General features: G+C 44.0%; 1 protein-coding gene across 3 annotated transcripts in view; it reads right to left on the bottom strand.

Annotated features, from left to right (window-relative positions):
* LOC123760820 (uncharacterized) overlaps nt 1–23,810 on the bottom strand; it is a 948,105-nt gene that overhangs the window by 514,506 nt on the left and 409,789 nt on the right. For all 3 annotated transcript variants that reach the window (XM_069328212.1, XM_069328211.1, XM_069328210.1), the window contains exon 5: nt 13,745–13,812. In XM_069328212.1, the coding sequence (XP_069184313.1) occupies nt 13,745–13,812 (68 nt within the window). The remainder of the gene's footprint in view (nt 1–13,744; nt 13,813–23,810) is intronic.

Genomic DNA, 23,810 nt, shown 5'->3' on the forward strand with positions numbered 1-23,810 from the left:
CACACCCTCCCTGTGTCAGGTTCTGGAGGATGTGATAGTCACTGAAGCAGTGATTATCACACCCTCCCTGTGTCATATTCTGGAGGATGTGATAGTCACTGAAGCAGTGATTATCACACCCTCCCTGTGTCATGTATTACAGAAGACACAAGGTTTGGGCTCCGCTCGGGTTCGTTCCCAGTTTTCTTTGGGCTCCTTGGTTTTGTTCCAGAGGTTTTTCTGCCTCTTGGGTTCCCCTTTGGTGGTTTGGGTGGCACTTGGTGGTTATCTCCTGTGTGCCCTGGACTTGTCTCTTCTGGAGTTCTGGGTTCTTCCTGGCTTGCAAATTGCACTTCTTGGGCCTTGGCTTCTGCTTGTCAAGGTGGGCCTTTGGTGCAGCTTTTGTGTCGGTGTCTCCTCCAGTGCCATCTTCCTCATGCCAGCTTCTTGCTTTTTGTTTCCTTTTTTTCTTTTTCTCCAAGGCTTGCTCTGTTTTCCCCCCCCCCCACTTAGTCCCGCTTTTTGTGGGTGGTTCGGGTTGTGTCCTCTGGCCTGTGGTGGCATTGGGAGGCTCCTCTTCTGGGATGGGGGGTGGAGGTTGAAGCTGGTGAGGGTGGGCTTCCTCCCCTTTGCTCTGTCAAGTAATCTTATTCTGGTCCCGCTACAGGGCTGTGTGGGTCTTCGGTTCATTCTAGTTTTGTCCTGTCTGTACTGCTGGCTTCCAACTGAATTTTGACCCCACTTTTGGCTTCTTTTGGGGCCAGGTTGTAGGGTGATGTCTCTAGCCCTTCGGACTCATGTGTTGGCATGTCCTGTTTCCTCCGGGGTTCAGGGCCTGGTTCTTTTTCTTTGTGGGGCGGCTTGCTTCTCATTTTCATTGTCTTTCCTTTCGCCTGCTTTTGGCACCTCACATTTTTGCGTCTTATTCGGTTCGTGGTGGACCATCTCTGTCTGCTTGGTATTTGGGTGTTGGCCCACCTTGATAGCTGGTTGGTGTGGACTCCCAGCCAGTCTGTTTGTCTGCTCGCAGGAGGGGTGGTTCTTTCCTGTTTCGCTGGGTTCGGGTTCCTGGTGTACTGGGAAAGTCCCATCTGGTTCCGTCCTGGGCTCGGACCTGGCTGAGTTTTGTTTGGGTTTCTTGGACCGCTTCCATGTCTCTGCCTCCAAAGACGTTGCTGCTGCTGTAGTCCCGCCTTAGGCTGTTTCTTAGGAGCTCCTGAGTCACTCATCGGTTGCTCGAGCAGCTGTGCGGGAGTCTGAACTTTGCCGTGCGGGTTTAACCACACGGTTGGGTTTGGTTTCAGAGTCTGTTCTGGTTCCTTCGGGGATGTCCCTTCCGCCGCTCTCACGATCTCTGGGTTCAGCGTCCGGGTGCCTTGGGTCGGTTGCAGAGTCGCCGGCTTTCTCTTCATTTTTTTCTGGGTTCAGTGCAGTGGCACCTACCAGAGCCCTCGCTCGATGTGTTCACGGATGTCTCGTTTCTTGGCTGGGGCTTTGTGATCAGTGCTCACCAGGCCACCCAAGGTTGGTGGGGTTCATCCTTCCGTCAGGCTTACAGCACGTAGATAAATGATCGGCTCCGTTCGGACTGTTCTCCAGTGGTTCATTGCCTGAACAGAGGGGGTTTGATGTGGTCCTTGGCTCTTTGGGGATGGTCGCTTTGGTTGACTCGTCTGCTGAGTTCTCAGGGTTTGGCTCTCCAGGCGATTCACATCCCTTGTGGATTTGTTCATCCAGGGTGGTGTTCAACATCCTAGCGGGCAGCCTGTCCCGGTTCATTCCCCTTTCCACGGAATGTACAGTCGATGCCGACTCGTTTAGTTGACTCTGCTGGACGTACGGGTGCCCAGAGGTGGACACGAAGAGGTGCCCTCATCATTTCAGTGCACTTGCGGCATCTCCCTGTACTGTCTCCACTCGATCATCCGGACTATATGGGAAGGACCCCCAGCCGGATTATCACATTTTTCGGATAATGGTACTTTTTCACCTACGAGTCCAAAAGTGACAATTTCCAACTACTTTTATACTACAAACAACATAATATGAATTGCCTTGCCACATATAATTTTTTAATATTCAACTAGAAACCTCAACTTACCTTGTTGGTGTTCGTCTTCTTGATTGATGCCACACATCTTATAGTTAAAAATTCTCAACAATTTACGTAACCTATACTAACACAACACTAAAATTAACACTTAAAATTACTGTACAGTTCATTAAGCAAAGTTAGTTTTGACTGCCAGCTGCTGAAGCCTCACTGGTTGAAGGCACTCGGGTTGCCTGTGAGGCTTCGCTTGTTGAAAGCGCTTGCATGCGCCTCACTTGTTGAAGCACTTGCATGCCCTCACTTGTTGAAGGCGCTTGGCTTGCCTGTGACGCCCAACTTGTTGAAGGCATTTGGCTTGCTTGTGATGCCTCGCTTGTTGAAGGTGCTTGCCTGCTTGCTTGCGCCTCACTTGTTGAAGGTGCTTGGCTTGCCTGTGGCGCCTCACCTGTGGAAGGCATTTGGCTGCCTGTGACGCCTCACTGGTTGAACAACACATAACTTGTCTTTAATTGCTAGGACAACCTTCTTCCTCTTAACACCTCCCGAACAATTGATGCTGCTACCAGACATAGTCTTGGCCAAAAGTGTTCAAAGTTACTATGAAAATAAAAAAGTTATTTAAAAAAATATTTCACTAATGGAGCAGCACTGTGACGCCGCACTGGTTGAAGTGTATAACAGTAACTTGTCTTTAATTGTTAGGACAACTTTCTTCCTCTTAACACTTCCAGAACGATTGATGCTGCTACCAGACATAATCTTGGCCAAAAATGTTTAAAGTTACTATGAAAATAAAAAAGTTATTTAAAAAAATATTTCACTAATGGCGCAGCACTGTGTATAACACGAGGGACGGACGCACATGGGTTGACTAGTGTTGGACGGGTCCACTTGGGGTGGGGCAGCTATAGCGCGTTACGTAGGCCACCAGGAGGAAAAAAACTCACAATATTTTTGAAGGAAACTTCAGCCTGTGCACATTACTTTTAGGAAACTTATTTATTTGTTAATACATAATTACTAGTACTTATTTCATTTGTTTTTGGTTATGATTAAGTGTTCTAAAATTAATGGTAATTCCTGTACCCAGGTGGTCCCTTCCGACGCACCCCTCCCTTCCTCCCAACACCACCCACACACCCCACCCCCTCCTCCACCATGCGTCTAGAGCCACAGACTTGATTAATACGGTATAGCCGAATGTTCATCTGGCCAAACCAGCTTTTATCCGGTTCCTGTGGCCATTTTGGCCGGATATTGTGATAACTTTATCCGATCACGATTTTGGCTGTATAAAGGTGCAACGTACGTTTATGTTACGTTGTTGGGTTGATTAGATACACAGTGTTTAGTGAGTTTCATATTTATTTAGCAGTCTTGGAAACAGCAGTGTCGTAGACGTTGAGACGAAGCCTGGAGCAGAGCAGAGAGCTGAGTGAGGCCGGAGTCGTGGAGCTCTATGTGGGAAAGCGTGGCGGCTCGATTGAGAATTGTGAGTGTCTGAACTCGGGAAGCAAGAGCGTGGCGGCTCGATGCGGTCGTAGTCTGCTGTCTGCTCTGTGTCGAAGCTGTAGCGTCTTGGGTCGATTAGGACTGTACACGTCGAGTGCTACATTGTTGACTGTGGAAATTGAACTGTCTTCTATTCATCAAATCGTTGCTTATATGGTGATTACACCTCAGCTTCCTCCAACAAGGTGAGAAGAGTATTACCTGTAATTGGGGAAAGGATTGTAGCTTCTGTAATTAGTTATGCCATTAAGATAATGAGATAATGGAGCGAGTATAAGGATTACTCGCTACAAAGGCGTTTTCCGGATGTTTTAATCCCAGATAATCGCAGGGTTACAGTATATGTGGCGCCCTTCTCTGACTGCAAGGTCGACCCCGACGACCTTGTGACCTCACCCAGAAAATGCCATTTTCTGGGTGAGTCCCGGAGGCTCCAAGTTGAGGAATTCACAGAGCAGATGCACATAATAGAGAACATCCTTGATAATCTAGCAAACCCAGCACCAGATATTATCTTCCTTGGAGATTTCATTTTACCAAGTCTAAGATGGAGAATGGTAAACACATATATCATAGCAGGGAATGACCCGGGAAATAACCATCCACAGGTCAGAGAACTTTTGAGATTCTGTGACAAATTCTCGCTCAATCAACAGATCACAGATCCAACTAGGAACGAAAACGCACTAGACTTGCTATTCACAAACAATGATGAACTAATCAGAGACATTACAATCTCTGATACTACATACTCAGACCATAAGCTCATTGAAGTGCGAACTAGCATAATTAACGGTAGTAGGTCAAGAGACCCAACAAGCGAGGTGGAATATTCAATCAATTCAATTTCAACAATAAGAGGATCGACTGGGAAAAAATAAATGTAGACCTTGCACAAATTCAATGGGAGACGGTCTTAAGCGACAAAACTCCCACACAGGGAATAGATCAACTGACAGCTGAAGCTTATAAGGTCTGCTTGAAGCACGTGCCTGTGAGGAGGGTCAGAGAGAGGACCACTCTAGAAAGAGAACGCAGGCGACTGTACATGAGAAGGAAAAAATAACGGAAATGCTTAGGCAGACACGACTATTACAAGCAAGGAAAATAAACCTAAACAGGGAGATCGAAGAAACAGAACAAACGTTGAAGTGATCATATGAGGCTGAGGAAATGGAATTGGAACAGAAAGCTATTCAAGAGAGAAAGAAAAATCCAAAATATTTTTTCACATATGCAAATCAAAATCAAAAACCTCCACCAGTATTGGACCATTAATTACAACTGAAGGTACATATACAGAGGACAACAAAGAAATTAGTGAAATTCTAAGAAGCCAGAATGAGGCTAATGTTTAGCACACCAATAAACAACATGAAAGTTGATGACCCAAACAGCTTCTTTATGAATGACATTCAAGCTGCAGATAATATAACGGATATTAACACGAACTCGGAAGACTTTGAAAGAGAAATTGACAATATGCCTATGCATATAGGCAGCCGGTCGGCCGAGCGGACAGCACGCGGGGCTTGTGACCCTGTGGTCCTGGGTTCGATCCCAGGTGCCGGCGAGAAACAATGGGCAGAGTTTCTTTCAACCTATGCCCCTGTTACCTAGCAGTATAATAGGTACCTGGGTGTTAGTCAGCTGTCACGGGATGTTTCCTGGGGGTGGAGGCCTAGTCGAGGACCGGGCCGCAGGGACACTAAAAGCCCCGAAAACATCTCAAGATAACCTCAAGATGCACTCATATCTCCTGGGCTTGACTCAAGGAATTCAATATTCATAAAGAAATGTAAAGTACCAGTAGCGCGAGCACTCAGCGTAATATGGAGAAAGAGCCTAGATACAGGGGAGATACCAGCAGCACTTAAATCTGCAGATATAGCTACTTTGCACAAGGGGGGAGTAAAGCCTTGGCAAAAAATTATTGGCCAGTTGCACTAACATCACACATAATAAAAGTTTTTGAAAGAGTGATTAGGAATCAAATTTCTAGTTTTATGGAAAATAATGAGTTACACAACCCAGGACAACATGGATTTAGAGCGGAAAGATCCTGTCTGTCACAGTTACTCAACCATTATGACAAAATCACAGAAGCTCTAGAAGAAAAGCAAAATGTCAATGTAGTATACACAGACTTTGCAAAGGCATTCGATATATGTGATCATGGAGTGATTGCACACAAAATGAGGTCAATGGGAATAACTGGTAAAGTAGGACGCTGGATACTCAATTTCTTGTCGAACAGAACACAAAGAGTAACAGTCAACCAAATAAAATCAAGTCCAAGCACAGTTAAAAGCTCTGTACCTCAAGGTACAGTCCTTGCACCACTGCTGTTTCTTATTCTCATATCAGATATAGATAAAAATACAAGTCACAACTTCGTGTCATCCTTTGCAGATGATACAAAAATCAACATGAAAATTACCTCTGCTGAAGACATGGAAAAATTACAAGCAGATATCAACAAAGTTTTCGATTGGGCAGCAGAAAATAACATGATGTTTAAGAGCGATAAATTCCAGGTGCTCAGGTACAGCAAAAATAAGGACCTGAAACATAATACAGGGTACAAAACACAATCAAATATGCCCTTAATAGGTAAATAGCATGTCAAGGATTTGGGAATAATGATGTCCGACGATCTAACGTTTAGGGAGCATAACCAAGCAAATATTGGGTCAGCCAGAAAAATGATAGGATGGATTACGAAAACTTTCAAATCCAGGAATCCCATCACGATGGTTGTACTCTTCAAGTCACTTGTGTTGTCCCGTCTTGAGTACTGCTCAGTACTCAATTTCCCCTTCAGAGCAGGAGAGATTGCTGAAATAGAGGGAATACAGAGAACATATACGGCACTCATAGACGCGATAAAGCACCTAAATTATTGGAATCGCCTCAAAGCTCTCCAAATGTACTCACTTGAAAGGAGATGAAAGAGCTACCAAATACTGTAATATACACATGGAAAATACTGGAGGACCAGGTCCCTAATCTACACAGTAAAATAACAACGTACTGGAGTGAACGATATGGAAGAAAATGCAGAATAGAACCAGTAAAGAGCAGAGGTGCCATAGGCACAGTCAGAGAACACTGTATAAACATCAGAGGTCCGCGGTTGTTCAACGTCCTCCTAGCTACTATTAGAAATATTGCCGGAACAACCATGGACATCTTCAAGAGAAAACTAGACTGTTTTCTAAAAGACGTTCCGGACCAACCGGGCTGTGCTGGGTATGTGGGCCTGCGGGCCGCTCCAAGCAACAGCCTGGTGGACAAAACTCTCACAAGTCAAGTCTGGCCTTGGGCCGGGCTTGGGGAGTAGAAGAACTCCCAGAACCCCATCAACCAGATATCAACCAGGTGTCAACCTGGCAACCCTTCCTCCCTCTGGTCGGCAGTTTTTCGTGCTTTTGATATTCAGCCTCTGAACTGAGGTTGGATAGCCGGCGTGGGGGTCTGGGGCTCCCCCCTTCCCACCTCTCACAGATGGGGGGGAGCCTGGGATATGCTGTTTTTTTTTTGTGCTGTTTTGCTGTTTTTGCTGTGACCTACATAGACAAGCAACATGGCGGCAGGTGTGATGTCATGCTTGTTTCTTGTTTTCAGATTGGGGAGTTCTGCTTAGCAGTTTGATTTGTGGTAGGAATGTTTCACCAGTTAGGGTCTGTTTTGGGACACCCACCTCTCTGGGTGCCTAACCCAGTAGATGGCAAGTATAGTGTGCTTTCAACCACATGTGGGTTTCTATAGGCCATTGCTCCTCATGCGTCTATGAGGGGGGTCAGGTTCTGTCTCGTGGTCCCCGGTAGGCTAGAATTCCAATCAAATTGACTGATGCCATAGTCTAACACATACATATCAGCCCGGTATAGCTCTGGGGAACCTCCAGGACTCACCCAGAAAATGGCATTTCATTACATTCAATGCTGTTTTTTTCTTGTGCATAGTGAAGATGTCGGCTATTAACAGGAGTGCAGTGAAGAAATTAAACATAGTTGAAAAATGTGCTAGTGCAGTGACGGCTCCTCTCACAATGCTCTTTATGTGGTCCTCTGTTGACAACTTGCTATCCAGAATCACTCTTAGATCTCTTTCAATGTCAGACGATTTTAGTATCCTTTCACATAATTTGAAGATGAAGGTGCAAGTGAGAATATTAATTGGAAGTGGAATTCAAATTCACAGCTAAATTGCCCAAGCCAATACTTATAAGCATAGTAATGCTGTGTGTAACGGTTAAATTAATCACCTTAACCATTATGCTGTGATGCATTAAAATATGACCTCCATGGGGCACCGTAAATAAATTATTTCCAAAAAATTATTTTCTTGTCTTGTATTGTTAAAATGCAGTCTCTGATCAAGGAAACTAAAATAAAATATTAGATGTGACATACTTTAGTTGTGATGGAGGTGAGAAGTTGAGTAAATTATGGGCGCTGAGTGATGAAGAGCTCGGGATCACTCGGTCCTGTCACCTCGTGGGGCAGCAGTTGCCCGAATATAAATTTTCACAATTATTTTGATGTTTCTCATTCATTTCTTCTCTGTTATTTTGCTGTAATATTATTAAAAAGTGTGTAATTTGTGGAATTTATATAGTTTAATGTGTGGAACATCACTATACTCAAATTTATGGGCTCATATATGTGTGTGACACATATATTATATTCTACACTCAATCAGTGTTTTTGCTGTTCTTACACTAAATACACATGTTGTATATACCTACCTACATGCTTGTGAACCATAATGAACAACAAAAATCATGTGTTGAGAGTTTATATACACAAAACAAGAATCCAAGGTCAGCCCAGCAGCTGAGAGCCGAGTGTGGCAGGGGCTGCCCCAAATACTTTTTACATAATTATGTCAGTGTCTGTGAATGGTTTATATCTAGTTTTTTTGCTGTAATATTATTAAAATATGTGTAATTTGTGGAATTTGTACAGTTCATTGTGTGAAAAATCACTATGCTCAAAATTATGGGGCTCATATATCATGAGGTTATCTTGAGAAGATTTCGGGGCTTAGTGTCCCCGCGACGCGACGCGGTCCTCGACCAGGCCTCCTTTTTATTACTCACCTCCCAGGAAGCAGCCCGTAGCAACTGTCTAACTCCCAGGTACCTATTTACTGCTAGGTAACAGGGGCATCAGGGTGAAAGAAATATTTTGCCCATTTGTCTCCACCTCCACCGGGTATCAAACCTAGAACCTCAGGATTATGAATCCGAAGCGCTGTCCACTCAGTTGTCAGGCGCCCTAAATATATGTGACATGTACAGTATATTATATTCTATGATCAATCAAACAGTGTTTTTGCTGTTATTACACTATACACACATGTTGTATATACATGTTTCCTGCCAGCCTGCAGGAACATCCTGCCTAAAATATACGATGATGTACTGTACATTTAAGAAACAAATCTGGGTCACAGGTCTGTGGAGTGTGGTTAGGCTTACGGAGTCAGCCGGTCCCTCCCCCACCACCGACACACCTCCCCCTCTCCCCCCACCACCGACACACCTCCCCCTCTCCCACCACCACCGACACACCTCCCCCTCTCCCCCCACCACCGACACACCACCCCCACCCCCCACCCCAAACCCATACACACACACACACACACACACACTCTCAAAGGTCACGTGGTTCACGGTTCACTTCAACACCCATATATCGCTTCCTGCCTGCCTGCCTGCCTGCCTGCCTGCCTGCCTGCCTGCCTGCCTGCCTCCTTCCCAGCCTGCCTGCCTCCTTCCCAGCCTGCCTCCTTCCCAGCCTGCCTCCTTCCCAGCCTGCCTCCTTCCCAGCCTGCCAGCCTGCCTCCTTCCCTGCCTGCCAGCCTGCCTCCTTCCCAGCCTGCCAGCCTGCCTCCTTCCCAGCCTGCCTCCTTCCCAGCCTGCCTCCTTCCCAGCCTGCCTGCCTCCTTCCCAGCCTGCCTCCTTCCCAGCCTGCCAGCCTGCTTCCTTCCCAGCCTGCTTCCTTCCCAGCCTGCCTCCTTCCCAGCCTGCCTCCTTCCCAGCCTGCCTCCTTCCCAGCCTGCCTGCCTGCCTCCTTCCCAGCCTGCCAGCCTGCTTCCTTCCCAGCCTGCCTCCTTCCCAGCCTGCCTCCTTCCCAGCCTGCCAGCCTGCTTCCTTCCCAGCCTGCCTGCCTGCCTCCTTCCCAGCCTGCCTCCTTCCCAGCCTGCCTCCTTCCCAGCCTGCCTCCTTCCCAGCCTGCTTCCTTCCCAGCCTGCCTCCTTCCCAGCCTGCCAGCCTGCCTCCTTCCCTGCCTGCCAGCCTGCCTCCTTCCCAGCTTCCAGCCTGCCTCCTTCCCAGCCTGCCAGCCTGCCTCCTTCCCAGCCTGCCTCCTTCCCAGCCTGCCAGCCTGCTTCCTTCCCAGCCTGCCTCCTTCCCAGCCTGCCAGCCTGCCTCCTTCCCTGCCTGCCAGTCTGCCTCCTTCCCAGCCTGCCTGCCTGCCTCCTTCCCAGCCTGCCTGCCTGCCTGCCTCCTTCCCAGCCTGCCAGCCTGCTTCCTTTCCAGCCAGCCTGCCTCCCTCCCTGCCATCATGCTAACGGGTAGTGTGTGTTAGGCTTATCTTCGGGAATGAGCCGGTCTCACCCCCACCACCAACAAACCACCCGCCCCCTACATCCCATCTCTCAAGGTCACGCGGTTCAACCGCGTGACTACCACTCACTCCCTGCCTGCAAGCTAGCCTGCCTGCCTGCCTGCCTGCCTGCCTGCCTGCCTGCCTGCCTGTCTGCCTGCCTGTGCCTGCCTGCCTGTGCCTGCCAGCCTGCCTGCCTGTGCCTGCCAGCCTGCCTTTCCCTCCCTAATTCTCACTACTTCCATCCCTTCCTGCCTACCTCCTAGCATCTCTCCCTACCTCCCCCTCCCTCTTAGCATCTCTCCCTACCTCCTAACATCTCTCCCTACCTCCCCCCCCTCTCTCACTGATTCTCCCCCCCCTCATTCATACTGCCTCCCACCTAAGCTCCATTGTCCATCCACCCACCACTGACGCAATGCGTGCATTTGGAGCCAACATGGTGCACAGATGTTTCTTGATTGTGCAGATATGTAAAACAAAAGCACAGAATGAACATTCCAGCCTTATGGCAATTCAAAATAATAGGAATAATAGGCCGTGAATCTGTGAAGTCACAGTGGGCAAACTGGACCATCGCCCACCCACCACCACAAGCCGGCGTGACGCTTGGCGGACCCCTTCCTACCCGAACTTTGTTCGGGTAGCATGACTCCCCAACCCCAATCGGGAAACTGGAAGTTTCGGATAACTAAAGTTCGGAAACCAAGTGGTGCTCTGCTACCTATCTACATGTTTGTGCACCATAATGAACCACAAAGATCGTTTGTTGAAAGTTTATATACATAGAACAAGAATCCAAGGTCAGCCTAGCAGCTGCGAGCCAAGTGTGGTGGGGGTGCCCCAAATACATTTTTACCTAATTATTTCAGTGTCTGTGAATGGGTTATACCTAGCTTTTTTGCAGTAATATTATTCAATAGTGTGTAATATATGGAATGTATATAGTTAAATATGTGGAACTTCATTATTCTCAAAAATATGAAGCTCATATATAGTGACACATAAAATATATTCTTAAATCAACCAAACAGTGTTCCTGTTGTTATTACACTATATACGCATGTTATATATCATTATCAATGGTGCCACAAGCAGATGATGCCAGCAGTCACATGATGAAAGACAATGCCGCCAATATTTTACTCATCTCGCTATGACTAGCTACAAAACTGCTGTTATTATCACATTTCTGTCAAAAATCCTGAATATGAATCCATTTGCACAACAAAATGAACATTGGTGATGGAACATAAGATCGTTTCATGATGAGTAGATGCAGAAAAACAATGGCTGGGTGCTGTGTCTCTCTACCTCATGCTGTGAATATCATAACTAACATTGTGTTCACTTATATTTGAACATTGTAAATAGTCTTCATCACAGCCAGGATTATCTATCAATGCAAAATATTTTAGTTACCTATTATATTCATCATTACTAAGTGGTGCTGTGGCCCCTAGCTGCACAGCAGTGCTGTGCACTGATCCTGCAATACACCAGCCTTGTTCGCTCTCTCAGTACTAAGGCTCTCACAGCCAGCACTGATGCTGACTATTTTTACAAGACGGTGTCTGTTTACAGGAATCCTGAGGCCCAAGATGTGAGCCCCGTGTACTCGCGAAAGTTTTAAATTGTTACCTAAACCGACAAATGCCAAATGGCACTCTGCGCACCCTCGATTCAGCACCTTAAAGTGCTCTGCGCAGTGCAGTGGCTAAACTTAAGGGGTTTTAACCCTTAAACTGCGCAACACATCCTATGACATGTTGAGTAACTTATCCAAAATTGCGCATCACGTCATATGACATGTTGGAGTACTACGCAAGATTTAAATGACCTGTGGATAAATGGGGTTCACCTCACCTTCATCAGGGCTCTTGTAAACAGACGCCATTTAAAAAAAAATTGTGGGCAACATTCTCAGGTGTTAGGACCTCAGTACTGTGTGAGCCACCAAGGCTGGCGCACGCAGTATGAGCTCACAGCACTGCTGTTCAGCTTGTGATCACAGCATGGCCTAAAAATGTCAAAATATATAAGTGCATTCAATGCTGTTACCTTGAATGAACAGAAGACCCTTGACTGTGATAAAAATGTCCAGGATTCTGATAATAGCAGGATTGTTGTGATAATTAGCGCTGTAGTGGGAGGAGTAATCTTGGTGGAGAGGGAGGTAGCATTATTTCTTGACTCTGTGTGACCACCTTTTACTGTCTGGACTCACTATACCAGCTCAGTCGTTCGTTATGGTGAACAAAACATGCAGATACTTATATATAATGTCTGTATATAGTGAATAAAAGCAAAAAACAGTATGGTGGGAAGAGAAGGTTGGCGAGTCAGGTGAGGTGAAGGAAGGAGGGAGTGGCAGCCAGTGGTGGGCTAGCTGATATGTGGTAGTCACTCCTTGCAGCTGGTTTGACTCAGCATACCAACTTAGTGATTGCTTATGGCGAACACAAATGCAGATACTTATATATAATGTGTATATACAGTGTAATGACAGCAAAATGAGTGTTGAGAGAAGCCATTTTGGTGAGAGAGGTGACATCTGCATGACTTATCATGCTGGGTAAGGGTGGATACTAGGCTCTTTGGGCACTATACCGCCTTAGTTGAACAGTTAACTGGTGAACAAAACATGTAGATACTTATATATAATGTGTGTATATAGGGCAATAACACCACAACAGTATACTTGAAGGAGGTATGTTAGTGTGTCTGGCCTTGAACCAGTGACGATGGAAGGGAGGGAGAGAGCATGAGTTGTGTGTGGCCACGTGTTACTGTCTGCCGTCACCATACAAGAATTGTGGTTCGCAATAGGGAACACAAATGTAGATACTTATATATAACCTGTGTAGTGTAATAAACAACAAAGTATTTGTTCACTGTTTTATAAACATAATAATTGAATCAATAATATGCACACCATAATTTTGAGTACAGTGATGATTCACACATTATATTATATAAATATATCACATTACACACTAATGAATAATATTAGAGCAAAAAAAACGAAGAAATAGTAAATCAGAGACATTGAAATAATTAGGTAATTATATCTTTTGGCACCCCCGCCTGGCAGCTGGGGCGAAGCAGAACTTCCCCGACGCTTGCTGAGTCAGTGCCTCTTTTATGCCAGGATTCCCCGACCTATTGCAACCAAAATATGCCGCTTATGATTTTTTATTATTTCTCCTGTGATCAGGGAACACAAATTAACAGGTTAAGAAGATTTTTTTTTTTTATGCACCTGTGGGTGACAAAGGCCAAATAGCCCTTAGCAACACAAGGGTTAAATAGCAGAAATAAGGAATATAATTTATCCCCAATGGATTGGTGGTCAGAGAACAGAACTAAATCTGTAGAGGGTAATACATTTACTGCATTTAAAGCATTTAATGCTGCTATACAGTGTAAATTTTACATGTAAATCCATCTAAATATACAGAGTTACTTACAAGAAGAAGCAAAATATGTAGAATATTGAAACATAAGAGCTGTAATAGTAATGGATTAGCAATCTAAAATTTGATAGAAATTACAAACCAAATTACTAAACAAAACTGCCTACTTTCTTTATACTGAAGCACATTTGGATGTTTCTCGCTTATCACCACACACCGGAAGCAGGCATCATTCCTGAAAAGGAAATTAGCTTAATTAAATAAGAATTAAAGAAGTACTTGTTTATTTTAACCCTTAAACTGCGCAACACGTCATATGATGTGTTGAGTAACTTGAAATAAATTGCGCATCACATCATATGACGTGTTGGAGTACAGCACAAGATTTGAACAGCCAGCGGGGTAGGGGAGACCCCCATATGCTGCCCAGGGGCTATAGCAAACAGCCGCCATTTTGTAAAAAAAATCCAGCACATGTTACCAATGCGTGGGAGGCCTCAGTTACCTAACGGTCACCATGGCAAGCGCACGGCCAAACGCCTCCAGGGCACGCACCACGCAATCACTTACCCAAGAGCAAATAACTAGTGAATTATTTTCTGATGGTAAGGAAAGTGATTTTGATGACTCTGACAATGATAAGACCTATACACAATTGACTGATGATAGTAGCACAGACAGTAAAAATGAGGTACGGCTTCCTCCCATGGCGAGGCGTACATGCTCACCCATGCCACCTCGCCCAGTGTTTACCCCAATCCACCCACGCCCACACACAGTTCCTGTGCTTATTTAGAGTATGAGGACATTTTGGGCGACGAGCCAGAGGAAGGTGACTCATTTTCTGGATTTAGTGAAGTGGATTCAGAGCATAGTGTTACCGCGCCTGTTGCTAGTACCAGTAGTGTTACTGGAAGAGAATTTGTCGCGTCAGCAGCGTCTCGCCCAGCCAAGCGCCGCCGCATGGCACCGCATGAGGAACCAAGACCCCTCATGTTCACATGCTTTCACCCCACATGCACGTAGCAGCCGTACTTTGCATAGACAGGCTTCAGCTCCTGGTCCATGGTGTGCATCACTTCCTCGCCATCGTGCCCCTGTTGCGTCTCGCAGGACACCAGGTGTACTTGTGTGGAGTGATGTTAACGATTTTATTCCTCTAATTCCTATCTTTGACATTAAAGACGTTGGGATTACAGACCTTTTCCCGGATAATGGTGAGGACATGTGTGAAGTGGAATATTTTACAGCATTTTATGATGAGCCGCTGATGGAATATATTGTACAACAAACAAACCTTCATCTGGCTTATCTCATTGGAAAAGAGATCACAGAATATTCACGACTGCAGTGTTGGAAAAACACAACTGTAGGTAAGATGTATGTATTTTCAGCAATATGTATGTTGATGAAGCATTGTGCCAAACACACTATCACTGATTATTGGAGCAAAGACCAGACTATTCCAACACCTTTCTTCAGGAAATATATGTCCCAAGACAGGTTTCAGATACTCCTCAGGTGTCCACTTTTTGCAAGTAATGAGGACCGGACAAAGGATGATAGACTTTGGCGAGTCAGGCACTATATGAAAGAAGTGATTGTTAAGTTCAGAAATTTCTACGTACCAGCACAGAAGCTAGTGATTGACGAATTCCTTGTGCTTTTCCAAGGACATGTTGCATTGAAGCAGTATATTCCCTCCAAATGCAACAGATTTGGATTGAAATTCTTTGTTCTTTGAGACTGTAATTACCTAAGTGTAATTACCTAAGTGTAGTTACAGGATGAGAGCTACGCTCGTGGTGTCCCGTCTTCTCAGCACTCTTTGTCATATAACGCTTTGAAACCACTGACGGTCTTGGCCTCCACCACCCTCTCACCTAACGTGTTCCAACCGTCTACCACTCTATTTGCGAAGGTGAATTTTCTTATATTTCTTCGGCATCTGTGTTTAGCTAGTTTAAATCTATGACCTCTTGTTCTTGAAGTTCCAGGTCTCAGGAAGTCTTCCCTGTCGATTTTGTCAATTCCTGTTACTATTTTGTATGTAGTGATCATATCACCTCTTTTTCTTCTGTCTTCTAGTTTTGGCATATTTAATGCTTCTAACCTCTCCTCGTAGCTCTTGCCCTTCAGTTCTGGGAGCCACTTAGTAGCATGTCTTTGCACCTTTTCCAGTTTGTTGATGTGCTTCTTAAGATATGGGCACCACACAACAGCTGCATATTCTAGCTTTGGCCTAACAAAAGTCATGAACAATTTCTTTAGTATATCGCCATCCATGTATTTAAATGCAATTCTGAAGTTAGAAAGCATAGCATAGGCTCCTTGCACAATATTCTTTATGTGGTCCTCAGGTGATAGTTTTCTATCTAGAACCACTCCTAGATCTCTTTCTTTATCAGAATTCTTTAAAGATTTCTCACATAATATATAGGTTGTGTGGGGTCTATGTTCTCCTATTCCACATTCCATAACATGACATTTATTAACATTAAATTCCATTTGCCAAGTGGTGCTCCATATACTTATTTTGTCCAGGTCTTTTTGAAGGGCATGACAGTCATCTAAATTTCTTATCCTTCCTATTATCTTAGCATCATCAGCAAACATGTTCATATAATTCTGTATACCAACTGGTAGATCATTTATGTACACAATAAACATCACTGGTGCAAGAACTGAACCCTGTGGTACTCCACTTGTGACATTTCTCCATTCTGATACATTGCCTCTGATTACTGCCCTCATTTTTCTATCAGTCAGAAAATTTTTCATCCATGATAGAAGCTTACCTGTCACCCCTCCAATATTTTCCAGTTTCCAGAACAACCTCTTAAACAGGCTCTGTTTAAACAACCTCTGTGAAACAGGTTACGTGTTACACATGATTCTGTATTATGCTAGCGATGTTGACAGTCCCGAAAACGACCAACATGGTTTCTCAGGTAGTGTGGTGAAGTCACTGATGGTACCATGGATGAGCAAGGGCCACATTTTGTACACAGATAACTACTATACAAGTCCCTTGCTAGCTTGGTTTTTTATTGCAAATAAAACTGGATTGGTTGGCACAGTAAAGCCAAGAAGAAGGGAAATGCCAGTGTTTGAAAAAAAACTTGAAGTTGGTGACCGCGAGCTAAGAAAATGAGATCAAATACTCTCAGTTAGGTGGAAAGACAAGAGAGAAGTGAACTTACTGACAACCATTCATGATGGTACAATGGTGAACAGTGGCAAGGTGAACCAAGTAACGCAAGATCCAGTATATAACCCCTTAACTGCATTGCCTCCAAATATGACACCCCTCCAGTGCGCAGGAAATAAATTCTCTGGAAAAAATTCTTTTGATTTTTTTAAAGTGTCAAAAACCCTTTCCTTAGTATGGGTACGTAAAAAAAAAAAATCAAAATTGTGCTTACTTTGGCTGCTATTGGGTTCATAAGTTGGCGCGTGACGCCATCATTCCCCGTTCGCCGGTGACGTACGTACCCAGGGCCAGTTGGGCGCCCAGGGCAGGGCGCACGAGTTGCCGCGAATATATTTATGTTCATTTTTTGCGCACAGTTCCAAATACATTTTATTTGTTTTTACGTGCTAATCCTATGTATAATGAACACGTTCACTATATTATGGCAGTAAAATATCCGTACTCTCCGAAGACACTGTGTTACGTGCATGACACTTGTGTACACATATGCTACCTTGAGGTTACCTTGAGGTGCTTCCAGGGCTTAGCGTCCCCGCGGCCCGGTCGTCGACCAGGCCTCCTGGTTGCCGGACTGATCAACCAGACTGTTGGACGCGGCTGCTTGCAGCCTGACGTATGAGTCACAGCCTGGTTGATCAGGTATCCTTTGGAGGTGCTTATCCAGTTCTCTCTTGAACACTGTGAGGGGTCGGCCAGTTATGCCCCTTATGTGTAGTGGAAGCAGTGTTGAACAGTCTCGGACTTCTGATGTTGATAGAGTTCTCTCTCAGAGAACCTGTTGCACCTTTGTTTTTTAACGGGGGTATTCTGCACATTCTGCCATGTCTTCTGGTCTCATGTGATGTTATTTCTGTGTGCAGGTTTGGGACCAGCCCCTCTAATATTTTCCACATGTAAATTATTATGTACCTCTCCCGCCTGCGCTCAAGGGAGTACAGTTTTAGGCTCTTTAGTCGGTCCCAATAGTTTAGATGTTTTACTGAGTGGATTCCAGCAGTAAAGGATCTCTGTACGCTCTCCAGGTCAGCAATTTCTCCAGCTTTGAAAGGTGCTGTCATAGTGCAGCAGTACTCCACTCTAGAGAACACAAGCGTTTTGAAAAGTATCATCATCGGTATAGCATCTCTAGTGTGAAAAGTTCTTGTTGCACATATTTACTATGTATCATGCTAATTTATGTATATATACAATCTATTTACACACTATACACTGTCACACACTATATACATTCACCATCAACACATTTAGAACACCGCGAGTGAGAGCAACCACACCCAGCCAGTCTCCCTCACTCCAACATCTTATTCGCCAACATTGCTCCTCCCACCATACTGTTATTGTTCTTATTACACTATTTACACATTATATATACCTATCCACATGTTTTATTTATCAAAACTATGCAAGTAAGCCGGTATTGTGTCCAAACACTACAGTTGCCACCATACACTGCATGAAAAATAACACAGCAGACGACGCTACGATTACGATGTCACCTCCCTCACCAAAATAGCTCCTCTCAACATTCTCCTGTTGCTGTTCTTACAATATGTACACACACTGTATATATCCACTGTACATATGTGTTCCCCATAGCGAACCACTAAGCTAGTATGGTGAGCAAAAAAAGAGTGGCTGCCACACACACACAGTGAGGATACCTCAATTCTCTCCCTCCTTCCCTCACCAAAATTCCTCCTTCCACAATACTACGCACAATGCTAATTATAACCACTATCCTGCTATTATCACAATCCTGGTCACTAATTCCTGCAAATGAATAATTGACCACATATTTATTTTGAAAAGGAACCTAAGAAGTCCTTTGAAGATTCCTAGATGGACGAAATAATGCTGTGGTGCTGTGGCTAGCGCTGTGAATATCGTGAACAGCATTGAATCACTGAAATTTGAACATTGTACTCAGTCATTATCACACTCAGGCTCTTCTATAAAAATATCATGACTAATACAAGTTATATATATATTTTTTGACATTATTAGGCGATGCTGTGGTCACACGCTGAACAGCAGTGCTGTGCGCGCATGCTGCGAGCGCCAGCCTTGGTTGCTCACTCACTACTGAGGCTCCCACACATGGGAATGTGGACTACGATTTTTTTTTTAAAGATGGCGTCTGTTTACAGGAGCCCTGAGGAAGCTGATGTGAACCCCATGTAGCCGCAGGAGTTTTCAAAGGAACATGAAAAATACAAATACCTGGAGGCGCGTTGCACAAACCAGACGTGAGCCAACAGGCGCGTTGCGCAGTTTAAGGGAGAAGCCAAATTGTGTTCTTGACTATAATATCAACATCCATTTGGTTGATATATCTGACATGATGGTGGGCACTGTCGAGTGTGTGTGGAAAACATTGAAGTGGACGAAAAAAGTGTTTTTTCATCTTGTTGACATGAGCATGCTGAACTGCTACAATATGTATCTGGTGAAAACTGGACGTAAACCAAGTTTCTGTTCATTAGCTTTTACACTTGTGACACTGTTATTAACCCTCAAACTGCGCATATCATATATAAATGATATCAGTGACAAAACCGAAACCGCGCACATCATTTATATATGATTTCGTGTCTAGCGCTATAATTTAAACGCCCCGCCTGGGATAGGGGCAGCTATAGTACAGCCACGACTGATAGTTGCCAGATGCCACCTAGAAAAAAAATCCAGGCCAACATTCTTGGGTGTTACAGCGTCAGTATTGAGCAAGCCACCAAGGCTGGCGCACGCAGCATGAGCTCACAGCACCGCTGTTCAGCTTGTGACCACAGCATCGCCTACAAATACCATAATATAAATTATACTGCTATTATTTAGCAGTGATAGTATTACTGAAGCCCCCTGACTGTGATAAAACTGACCAGGATTCTGATAATAGCAGGATTGTGGTGATATTTAGCGCTGTGCTCCTTGGAGGGAACAGTAATGCTGTGGGAGGGAGGGTTGTGGCGTCGTTTTCTGACTGTGTGTGGTCACCATTTATTGACTGCACTCACCATACCAGCTTAGTGGTTCGATATGGTGAACACAAATGTAGATACTTATATATAATGTGTGTATAGTGTGAGATAACAGCGAGAGCAGTAGGTTGGGAGCCACCATTTTGGTGAGGGAGGAGCGTCGTCTGCACTACTTGGCATGTTGTTTACTGATGGCCACTATGGTCTTTGGGCACCATACCAGCTTATTTGTTCAGATATGGTGAATAAAACAGGTAGATACTTATATATGATGTGTGTATATAGCGTAATAACACCAAAAACAATATTGTTGGAGGACAAATATTAGTGTGTCTGGCCTTGAGGGCGGCCACCGATCAGCTGACTGTGTGAGTAGCTACATCTTTCTGCCTTTACTCACCATACAAGCTTAGATGTACAGTTATGGTGAACAAAACATGTAAATACGTATATATAACGTCTGTGTATAGTGAATAAATACAGAAAGAGTATTGTGGGAGGTAAATGAGGGTGAGTGAGGTGGTGTTGAGGGAGGGAGTGGCAGTGAGTGGCTCGCTGGTGTTTGGCGGCCTCTCCTCGTTGCTTTTTGACTCACAAGACCAACTTAGTAGTTCGTTATGGTGTACAAAACATGCAGATACTTATATATAACCTGTGTATATAGTGTAACAACAGCAAAATTATTTGTTTATTGTTTTATGAACAAAATAATTGAATCACTAATATGCACACCATAATTTTGAGTACAGCGATGGTTCACACATTTTATAATATAAATATACCACAATTCACTGTATGGAATAATATTACTGCAAAAAAACTAAGAAAAAATCAACCAGAGACATTGAAATAATTAGGTAATAATATATTTGTGGCAACTGCCGTCTGACAGCTCGGGCGGAGTAGAACTCGTCTGGTGAAGGCTCTGCCAACGCTCCTTTTTTGCCACACTTCCCTACCCTATTGCGGCTAAAATATGCTACCTACGATTTTTTTGTTATTTTTTCCGTGATCAGGGAACAAAAATGAACACTTCTATAAGACAAAAGAATTTTTTGGATTTTTTTTTTGTTGCGCCTGTGGGTGTGAATTCCATTTGGGCCCCTAGCGGTTTGAGGGTTAACCTTCAAACTGCTAGGGGTTCAAATGGATTTAACACCCACAGGCGCAAAAAAAAAAAATAAAAAAATTATTTCATCTTATAGAAGTGTTCATTTTTGTTCATCATTCAAGATTACCATCAGAGTGCCGGCGGGAGGATGGGGAATTAGCCTCGGCTACCATCCTCTTTTGTTCGGTCGTGATGGTCGATTGGTTAAGGGATCCTGTACATCAGTTGCAGAGTGCTTCTGACAGTATGGGTTCGAGTCAATTCTGGGGTGTGAGTTTTCAGTTGCATATATCCCTGGAGACCGTTCAGACTTGTTCACATTTGTGTTCCTCACGTGTACCCCAAAGAATAAGGTGATTTGATAAAATACCATGCCCAAGATTACCATCAGAGTGCCGGCAGGAGGATGGGGAATTAGCCTCTGCTACCATCCTCTTTTGTCCGGTCATGATGGTCGAGTGTTTAACCCTTAAATGGCGCCTGGCTATTTAGCATGTGTCACCCATAGGCGCATACCAAAAAAAAAAAAAAAAAAATTCTAAACCTGTTAATTTGTGTTCACTGATCATGGGAAAAATAATAAAAAAAATCATAAGTGGCATATATTGCCCACTATAGGGCGAGGAAGTCTGGCAAAAAAACAGGCGCTGACTCAGCATACGTCCCAGATGGTCTGTTGCTTGCCAGCTGTCAGGCCAGAGTTGCCACAAAGAGATAATTACCTAATTATTTCAATGTCTCCGATTGATTTTTCGTAGTTTTTTGCTGTAATATTATTCAATAGTGTGTAGTGTGATATATTTATATAATAAAATGAGTGAATCATCGCTGTACTCAAAAATTTTGGTGTGCATATTGTTGATTCAATTATGTTCATCAAACAGTGAACAAATATTTTGTCGGTTATTACACTATATACACAGGTTATATATATAAGTATCTGCATGTTTTGTTCACCATAACGAACCACTAAGTTGCTATTATGAGTAAAAAATAACGATGAGTGACCGCCACACACCAGCCAGCCACTCACTCCCTCAAACTGGATGATGGGGTTCTGGGAGTTCTTCTACTCCCCAAGCCTGGCCCGAGGCCAGGCTTGACTTGTGAGAGTTTGGTCCACTAGGCTGTTGCTTGGAGTGGCCCGCAGGTCCACATACCCACCACAGCTTGGTTGGTCCAGCACTCCTTGGAGGAATAAATCTAGTTTCCTCTTGAAGATGTCCACAGTTGTTCCGGCAATATTTCTTATGCTCGCTGGGAGGGTGTTGAACAACCGTGGACCTCTGATGTTTATACAGTGTTCTCTGATTGTGCCTATGGCAGCCCTGCTCTTCACTGGTTCTATTCTGCATTTTCTTCTATATCGTTCACTCCAGTACGTTGTTATTTTACTGTGTAGATTTGGTACTTGGCCCTCCAGTATCTTCCAGGTGTATATTATTTGATATCTCTCTCGTCTTCTTTCTATTGAGTACATTTGGAGGGCTTTGAGACGATCCCAATAATTTAGGTGCTTTATCTCGTCTATGCGTGCCGTATATGTTCTCTGTATTCCCTCTATTTCAGCAATCTCTCCTGCTCTGAAGGCAGAAGTGAGTTCTGAGCAGTACTCAAGACAGGACAACACAAGTGACTTGAAGAGTACAACCATTGTGATGGGATCCCTGGATTTGAAAGTTCTTGTAATCCATCCTATCATTTTTCTGGCTGATGCAATATTTGCTTGGTTATGCTCCCTAAACATTCGGTCGTCAGACATCATTATTCCCAAATCCTTTACATGCTGTTTTCCTACTATGGGCACATTTGATTGTGTTTTGTACCTTGTATTATGTTTAACCACCGTCCTGCGCGGAGTTTATTGAGAAATTCCCCCGGTGCGCATGAAATGAAGTGTTCCCAAAATATTCTTTTTTCTTCGTAAAATGATAAATTCTCTTCCTGAACATGTCTATGTAAAAATAAGTACCAAATTCCACTTACTTTGGCTGTAGGGACGTGGACAAGATGCGCTGTGACGTCATCAGGGCCTGGTCGCCCGTGCGTGACTCGCCCAGAAACCGTCATGCAGGCCATTCAAGCACCGGGTGTTGCCACAAATATATTTTCAATTATTTGTTTTATGTATTTCCAATGCGGTTTTATTTGTTTTTTTTTATCGTATATGATGCATATTTGTGTCCTTTACAATATGTATACAGTAGAACGTTTATAATGTTCTATGGAACTGTGATACATGTGTTAGCAATGTGTCCACAATAAATATTTATTGTCGCAATATTACCTGTTAATTTAATAAAAATTCACTAAAATTACAATATGTACAGCCTCACACACTATTTACACAGTAACACACTGTATTACACACTCAGTACTTTGGAAGTGAGTAATAATCATTGAAGTAGCCCATGGTACACAGCGCGACTTCGCTCTCAGTGCACCAGGTAAAGATAAATTTTTGCTTCCTGTTTCTTCATTCTGTGTGCTTGCAAGTAACGCACTCACATACACCCTTGGCTTTAGTACTTGTAGGTTGTATGTAACCAAGCTTGTAAAGCATAAGGTAGTATTGAAAAGATTATTGGAAAAGATCAATATGTAAGGTAGTCTTGAAAAGATCGCTTTGTATGGTCCCACACAGGAAGAGATTCAGCTTACCTCAAGAGTGTCCGTCAGTCAGGAAGAGATTCAGCTAGCCTCAAGTGTGTCCGTAAGTTGCGAAGAGATTCAGGTATTCTTGAAACTATCTATGGAAAACACCACCATGGAAGCCGCTAACACTGTTCATCTATGCTATTTGTATCAGAGGCATCATCACTGAACGCAGAAAACGATTCATCTAAGTATCATCTAAATAAATAGCATAGGATTGCAAGGGTGACGCTCAGAGCTACAACTGGATATGCTTGCTATATCGTCCTCATAGG

The sequence above is a fragment of the Procambarus clarkii genome, chromosome 21, assembly GCF_040958095.1.
Source record: "Procambarus clarkii isolate CNS0578487 chromosome 21, FALCON_Pclarkii_2.0, whole genome shotgun sequence".
Taxonomy (NCBI): Eukaryota; Metazoa; Arthropoda; class Malacostraca; order Decapoda; family Cambaridae; genus Procambarus; species Procambarus clarkii.